The following is an 8,501-nucleotide window of genomic DNA, read 5'->3' as shown; positions in this document are numbered from 1 at the left end:
TGTAACCATTTTTTTTGACAGTTTTCTTCTTTGACTTAAACCTTTGAGTTCCATTTAGAATGTAAGATGTAAAGGTTTATGTAAAAAAATATTTTAGCCATTTGCTAATAATTAGTTCAACCATTAGAGTTGTTAAAAGTCTTTGAACCAGCTGCCACTGCCTTATCTCAGAAAATTTGCCTTTCATGTGCATTGAAAATGCTCTCTGGTTGATGCTATCATGATCTAAGATGAGCAAATTTCTTAGGATGTGGTAAAGTAATTCCAGGTTTTTTAAAATAAATGTAATTTTGATTAGCCTCATTCATAAGCTAAATTCTCACACACCAAGCAAGCCCAGCACTCTTTGGATTCAATGGGAATTGCATGCACATATCTGAGGGCAAAACTTTGCCCTGTATATTTATTTTTTCAGTGTTTTAGGTAAACTGACTTAGGGCTGAATCCTGAATGCCTTTTGCCCTCAAGTCCCAGTTCAGCAAGGTACTTAACTTAAATGCACCTGCTTAGGTACCTTGCCAAAATGGGGCTTCAGCCAACCAGTTCACTGGGGTTTGGGATGTGCTAGGATTAGAGGATCAAGCCAAGAATGTCTTATTTATTTACTTACATATTTGCTCACTGGAACAGACTCATGAAGCATATCTTGACCTGCATGAATGCCAAAGGGACATACAGGGTTCACACCTCTCATGATTTTATCATGGGTCTCATGATATTTGGGTTTTCCTTAACACCCCAGCCCCAGAAGCCATGTGATCACATGCAAATCTCAGCTTTCACTGATCAGAAAAAACATTTCTAGCCTTCATGGCTTTGGAGAAAGGCTCAAAAACGTGAGCCCTGAAGGCTCAGAAAGTAGAAGCCAATAAATCATGAATTATTATTTTTTAAATCTGATTGTTAAGCCAGTCTCCTGATTTGGGGAACCCTGACTCATGATTTTGAATGCTTGGGGCTTGCAGTGCTGGGACAGTGATCCTCCCACCTTCCTCTGTCACATTGGGTCTCCGGTACCACAGAGTGCAGGTGACACCTTCATGTGAATAATTGCTCAAGCCAGGGAGTTCTTCAGCCCTTCCTGCCAGCCAGGGGCCTGGCCAATTTGCCACTTCCAGGCTGGATCACCGTAACTCACAGTTTCTGAAGCTGACTGGCAAGATAATGCTCAGGATCCAGCCAGCCGCTTGCCTTCTCCATGGCTCAGGCTGCTGTGAGCACATCAGGCACATCCTCAAGTCCTTCCACGGGCACCCTGTTGGCTTCTGATGCCAGCATAAGCCTTTGGGCTTAATTAGCAAAACCATTAATGGGTCGGGCCCCAGCTCCAACAAGACCAAAGTTTGATCTATTCATCCCTGCCACAGCAGTGCTCTTCTGGGGCCATGTAGATCTCAAAGCCCACAGTGAAGCACGTGAAAGTTGGGGTGGCTGATAAGGGGGTAAAACCCACAGTGAGCCAGATGAAAGAAGGAAGACTCCACAATGATCCTTGGTAGGGGCAGGATTTACCCCCTCTCAGTAAGCCAAAGGGACCATGGAGAGGTCCACATAGGTCCAAGGGAGGGAGGGGGGTGCTGGTTTCCTGCCAGTGCAATTCCTGCAGAGCTGAGCTGCCAGGAATTCCCCCGGCTACCACCCACACACTCCCATGCCCAAGGAGAGGGCTTCATGGAAAAGGTAATACAGCCCCAGGCCAATGGAGAAGCAATACAGATTCCCCGCAGCCTCACCTCCATCCAATATGGGGCTGGTCATTCCCCATCCCAAGCCCATCCAGGCCCCACCATTTCTGTCTTCATGGACCCCATGGAGAGCACTATGTGGGTCCCTGAGAAGGAGGAATGCTGCAGCAAAAGGCAGAGCCTCACCTTCCATGTGGGATGGAGGGCATTCCATTTGCAGAGAGCCAAAGTTTTTAGGCACCTGAAGATACAGATAGGTGCCTAACTCCCATGGGAGTATGGTGCCTAGCCTGCTTAGGTGCTTTTCAAAATCTCACTAGACACCTAGCTGTATCTTCTGTCAGCTGAATACTTTTGAAAATCTGGGCCCAGGTATTCATGCCACTAAAAGCACCATCGGAATTGGCTATACCCATTATCCAGCACACCTTGTGAGCAGCCTCATTAAAGTCACCAGAGCTGAACGGACATGGAGCATGAGCTATCCTTCCCCTTGTGGGGGCTTTCCCTTTAATTCAGGCAGGAGGCACATCACTGGGGCAGCATGAGGAAACTTTATTATTATTTATATGACAGCAGAGCTTGGGGTCCCATTGCGCTAGGCACTGTACAAACGTATCATTAAAGAAGGTCCCAGCCCCTAAGAGCGTACAACCTGAATAGACAAGACAGAGAACGTAGGAGTGATTTGTTCAATGCCTCACAGAAGGTCAGTGACAGAGCCAGGAATAGACTCCAGGGATACGTCTACATTTCCAACTAAGCCCAGGGATCTGATTCAGGTTTGAGCCCAAGCCCCCATTCTGGCCACACACAAATAAGTCTGACTCAGGACAGTAAGCACTCAGGACCTGGGTTCTCAGACCCTGCTGGGGGGTGCCAGTGCCTTAGTCCCACTGTGACCCAGGTCCAAGCTCTGTAATTCGGCAATGTGGACACCACTCATGCTGCAGACATAAGTCAGAAGTTCTGCGTAGTGCAGTGTGGACATATTTGCAAGGCTGAGACCTGGGACCAGCAGTTGTGAACCCAGATTTACCATGCAGTGTGGACACTCAAGCACAGGCTTGGAAGCACCACGTCCACAAACCCAGGTCCCACAGACCCAGGTTTACAATGCAGTGTGGACATATCCTAGTTCTCCTGACACCCACTTCTTTTCCCTACATGCTCTGCACTGCTTGTCTTTGCTTTGATTCGGCCTGCCCTGTACTTCTGTGCATAAAGGCCCTTGTTTTCAGTGTTGACAATCCCCTTTCACTGAGCACTACATGTGTTTCTTTTGAAACCAATGCTTTAGAGGATCAGGGCTATTTTCTTATACATCTTACGTAATGAGTTTTTAATTATGTGGATGAGAATTGCCCATCTGACATTACAGACCACTGAAATGCAATACATGTGCCTGCAGGAGAGACCCACTAGAAAGAGGGTATGCGTCTTTCACATTTCCCTTTCCAGGAAGAATCTTATTAGCTTTATTTGGTGTGATGTTTTGTTTGGACTCTTCTGTCTGAGAAAGGTTACACTCATTTTATTCACACTTTGAGGGTGTGACTATCATTCTTCTCTTCTGAAGCAGTTCCCATTCTGAATTCTAGATCAGTCCGAAATCTATAGACATTCCATGGAACTAAATAAGGCCAATAGTGATCAATTTCAGGAGGTCTGATGGCCATTAAGATATATTTAACTGAATTCATGGGTCCAGATCTTTCTCTGATGTAATTTCATTGCCTTCCACTTGGCCACCTCTCTTTTAACTATAGTTTGTTTAGTGCAATGAATCTGTGAGCCTGGCAGAGCTCTCCCCTATTTAAAATACTCTTTGTTTTCTCTCCCTATGCTTTATACTCAAGTGCAAGGTCAGCAAAGGTCTCCCAGGTTTTGCAGCCTTCGGTAATCTCCATTTGGACCTCAGTTCTTCCATAGGGTTATTATATGTATTAGGGTAGCACCTAGAGACTCCAGCCACACTTATGGCCCCTTTGAGGTAGGCCCTGTACAAACACACTGTAAGAAACAGCCTTTTCCTCAAACAGCCTGCAATCTAAATAGACAATTCAATGGAAATATTATTATCCCAGATTTACAGATGGTGAATTGAGGCCCAGGGAGATTGAATGACCTGCCCATAGCCACTCATAGAGCTGGCTGCAGCGCTGAGAAATGAATGTAGGTCTCCTGAGTCCCAGTCCAGTCCTTTTAACCACACAATCATCCTTACAATGAATGCAAAGAGACTCATTTTAGAGAGACAGTCTAGAACTGGCTCCAGGAAGAGTCTAACAGCTAGCTGCTTCCAGATGTAGCAGCACATTGGACAAAGGGCGTGGGAAGATGTCACTTTTGGTGAAGCTTCTTCAGGAGAAGCAGAAATAGAGCACTTGAGGCTCCAGTGGATTGGAGGAGAACTGTATGACTAGAGGCTGTGGTCTGCTGCTATGCAAAGAGAAGACACAGGCCCCAGGGAAGGAATCCAAACACGCACATCGGTTGTAGTCACTTTTTATTAAGGTTTGTTATTATAAAAATATATCATAAAATGTTGCTGCATATTTGTCCATTTACAGTCTGGAAGAGAGACATTATCCACGGGCAGAAACCGGTTCAGAGCACAGATCCTTGGGCTAAGGCCTTGGAGACACTGAATGAATCCTCTTCTCTAGAGACATCAGAATAAAGTCTATGGCATCGTAAGCAATGAACAGAGGTGGTAGGTCATGAAAAATCTGTGACTGCTATATATCCAGAGGTCTCTTGTGTGAAAGAAAGAAAGAAAGAAAGAAAGAAAGAAAGAAAGAAAGAAAGAAAGAAAGAAAGAAAGAAAGAAAGAAAGAATTTTCTCCCACCATCACCTTCCAACTTGACTGAGGAAATCACTCACTCAAGGCACAGGGTCAATGAATGTCCAGATCTCATTCACCTGTGCATTAAAAAGTCATTGTCTCTTTTTATTGCCTGGGCTTCTTTCAAATACAGCCTCTTCCTCTCCAAAGGCACTTCTTTGAATACAGTTGTGCTTCTAGTTTCTGTTTCATTTTCGAAGTTGGAGGTGTTTGATCCAAAACTCTCTCTCTCTCCGATGATTCACTGCAAGCTCTAGGAAGATGAGGCTGGGATAGAAAGTCCATGTATATTATTTAGGGTTTCTTGAGGTTTGCCTACAGGACTGGAAGGTTTTCTGTCCACAACTGTAGCAAGGGAAAGAAAGAGAAGCAAGTAGGTTGGCATACTCCTAATGCATAGACTGTAACACCTCTGTTTGTTTCATTACATGGCATCAGACTGAGACTTCTTATGGAACCTGATTAGTTTTGCTTGACACTTGCAGTATGTTTACTCACCTATGGCCCAAAGAATCTGCCATGTCAATTTCCCATTCACACTTGTTGGTCAATAGTCGCTACTCATTTTAAAAAAATCCTCTAAGAACCTTTCCCTTTCACTGCAAGAGAGACATTTCCTTCCCTGAAACAGTGACTAGTCTCCTCCCAAGATCTTTCGTAGAATAATAATTTCACTAGCAATAACTGAACCCTCCGACCTTTGGAAGCACAGCCCATCTGAAAGAAAAGAGCAATTTCCCCCCAAGGCAAATCGGGCTGCCAATGGCTGGCTGATCAAATCCTGTTTCTTGGGAAACACAAGATCGTGTGCACTGAATGAAGCCTGTTCCTGTTTTAATCCGTGTTTCTGACTAGCCATCTTCCCGGTTGCTAGTTGTAAACATCCGCCTCGGAGATTTTGCTCAACCCCAGTGACACACGCGCTTTAACGCTTCCTCTGCTATTGGGGGCGCGGGGGGGGGGGGCGTTAAGGCTTCGGGAAGGGACCCCAGGTTTGTCAGAAATGCAGTGACTATGTCAGTGACCGATCTTAAGCGATTGCTGCCTATTTGCCTAGGGAGGCACAATTATTTCAGAAGCAAGTGAGCTCTTTTCCCACCTCCGATGGAGGAATCGCCTGCAAGGATTGCGGGGGGAGGGAGGGAGTTTCTTCTTGTCTTAACGCTCTACCTACATGGTCCTTTTGGGGTAAGTGCGAGGAGGAGGGGTCCCTTCCCGGTTGCGCGCTGTACTTGTGGAGCGACGAAGATGTATTTTAAATCCACTTCACTTCCCCTCTCGCCGCACACATCTGTATTAGATATCGGGCCAGAAGCTTCACACCAACGCGCCTGCAGCGCCTGGCTTCTCGCAGCCCGAGGAACGAGCTGCAGGGCTGGGCGAGGGGGTGGGTGGAGGACGCCAGAGCCCTGCCCGTCTGGAGGGACGAGAGGGGATTTGCTTTTTTTCCCCTTTCCAAACTGCGCCATGTTCCCCCTCCCGGCTCAAGGCAGCGAGGGCTTGTTTTAATTCGCTTCGATTTCGCGCACACCAGAGGCTCGGACTCCGAGCGAGGGTCCCCCCCGCCCCGGCTGTGCTGGGGCGTGCAAATGAATGTTAGTCACAAGACACATTCCCTTCCGAAAGGGCCCAGTGTCTAGATATGAAATGCTCCCTTCAGGGCAGGGAAGTAGAGTCAGATCGGCCGCTGGGCTACTACATTCTGCTGCCGCTTTGCGGGTGTGTGTGTGTGTGGGGGGTCTTTATTCTATTTATTTATTTTTGCAAAACACAGCCTTTTTCCAGGCTCAATCTGGCTGAAACAAGCAAGATCGGGCCGCAAGCGTTTTCGGCCAGTCCTGGACTGAGCTAGGCAGCCTCCCCGGTGAGTCCCACAGGTGACTGGGCCGACCCCCAGAGGCAGGTATGTATTGAAAGAGAGAGAGAGAGAAAGACCCCGAATCTAGGCAATCTACCACAAGTCTAAACCAAGGGGTATCGCTGTCAGCCCCTCGGCTTCCCTTGCGATGTACGTGCTTGCTAAAGCTACTTTACACTCAGAAGGCGAGCGGGATCGGGCCCTAAATCAACCCAGCGGTTCGGGTTTGCGAAGGCGTTGCCTGCATCTATTTAGATGCTCAAGGTAAAGGCGCTGCGATTTCTTTGGTTTAAGGCAACGTTTGGGTTCTTCTGACCGCTAGGTATTCCCCCAGCCGCTCTGCAGCCCAAAGACGGACCGATCTCTCCAAGAAAATGGCACCACCCTCGCTGATTTGGGGGTGGGGGTCGCTTCAGGTGGCAGTTTCGAAGCACGCTTTGCCCATGACACCCTGTGATCTTTTACTTGTGGATAAGCGAGGGGAGAATTGGCCGGTTTAACAAATTTGCTACATCCCCCCCCCCTTCCCTCCAATGTGCAAAAGCTGTCCTGAGTGCGAAGGGTAAATTATCTTTGCAAAATCTTTGTTCAAAGCCAGTCCCGTTCCGTGAGGAGCCATCTCGTTTACAAACGTAGCCGAAGGTGGCTTTTGCAGTCAGATTTCAATGGCAATGCATGATCTCTACCGGTGTTTGCAATTAAAATGGTCGGAAAACGGGACCGCAGAGCTGTAACTGGGGGAGGAAATGTCGAAGTGGGTAAAACTGATTGTAATGATGCGGATTTAACTTCACAGTAGCTCTGGGATGCACCTAACAGGCTTAGATCAGGGTGGAGTGGCTTTGACAATAGATAGCTCCTATTTCTGGAACGGGAACAAAATAAATACACAGGTAATAAGAACCTGAGCAAATGCAAATGGGTCTTTTAAAAGAAGAAAATCTATAAATGATGAGTAAGATTTATTAATCCTTGTATGGGAAATTTCTGCAGGTTAATTGTGATCAAATCATACTTTTCTTCTCTTTGCCTGTTTATATAGGGTCGGAGGTGCCCAGATCTTTTACTATTCCTTCCGGCCCTGGTAGGGCTTCCTAGGCCGTCAAGTTCCTGGGGTTTAATGATGATCAAATAAAAGGTTTAACCAAATTATTTAATGGTGATTTTTTCCAAGGTGCTGAGCACTCGTTGATTATTAGTTATTATTATTATGTTAGAAAATCTGTCCATAAATGAATCTACTTCCTTGTCAATTATTACTTGGGATTTGTTTTATGTACCAGGTTTGGTACGATTACACCGCTGTATAGAAAAGTAAAATGAAACTTTCTTTGTCGCCGCTAGCTTGAGACTGTACGAAATGTACTAGATGCCTGCGTGCCGTTTAGATGAGTGAATGTTGTTTGATGGATAGCAGTTAAGCGGGGTGGGGGGAGGAGGGTTGAGTGTCAGAGCCTGTGTGTGTCTACATAGACACATCTCACACAGCTGAGTTATTTGAGACAATCATTACTTATCCAGTCAAATAACTTACATGAGATATAGGAAGCTATGCTTTCCCAAGGTAATATTGCAGGGATGTTCTTTATACTCAGTTCTGAGGTGGGTTCAAAGAGTTCCTCATACTTTTTATTAAAATTGAAGGGTTATCTCTCTCTCTCTCTCTCTCTCTCTCTCACACACACACACACGGTATTTTGGTAAACAATACATTTGATTGTAAAAGGGATGGATAGATAGATAGATAGATAGATTAGATGATAATGGACCAGAAAATTAGTCAAACTAGAATGTGCATAGATACTTAACAAAATTCTCTCTTTCTTTCTTTCTTTCTTTCTTTCTTTCTTTCTTTCTTTCTAAAATCCTTTTATGGCTATTAATTGTTATCCCTTATTGTACACAACCACTCGTTAGTAGCGACATTAATGAGGTTGTAACTCTCAGAAGGCTACATAAGTTAGGCAAAAATGGCTAAGGGTAGTATATTAAACAGTAATACTTAAATTAGCTGATAAGTGGAAAATGAATTGCAAATGTGAAAAAGACTAGAGACATTCTAGTGCACAACGCAAAAGGGGGCAAAGAATGGAAGCAGAACAGATGAGT

At 45.6% G+C, this 8,501-nt stretch overlaps 1 protein-coding gene across 2 annotated transcripts in view; it reads right to left on the bottom strand.

Annotated features, from left to right (window-relative positions):
* Positions 1-2,843: 2,843 nt before the first annotated feature.
* Positions 2,844-8,501, bottom strand: part of PAX1 (paired box 1) — a 13,249-nt gene continuing 7,591 nt past the window's right edge. The window contains exons 5-6 of one of the 2 annotated variants that reach the window (XR_006280399.1): positions 4,666-4,879; positions 2,844-2,855 (exon numbers count right to left, since the gene is read on the bottom strand). Coding sequence is in view for 1 of the 2 variants with exons in the window: in XM_043512170.1 (XP_043368105.1) it covers positions 4,788-4,879 (92 nt within the window). In the remaining variant the exon portion in view is untranslated. Of the gene's footprint in view, positions 2,856-3,913; positions 4,880-8,501 lie in introns of those variants that run through there. The other variant, XM_043512170.1, reaches the window with a different exon arrangement.

Source organism: Dermochelys coriacea, chromosome 3 (genome assembly GCF_009764565.3).
Source record: "Dermochelys coriacea isolate rDerCor1 chromosome 3, rDerCor1.pri.v4, whole genome shotgun sequence".
NCBI lineage: Eukaryota > Metazoa > Chordata > Testudines > Dermochelyidae > Dermochelys > Dermochelys coriacea.
Note: the sequence above shows the minus strand (reverse complement) of the source record. Positions and strands in the feature narration are given on the sequence as shown.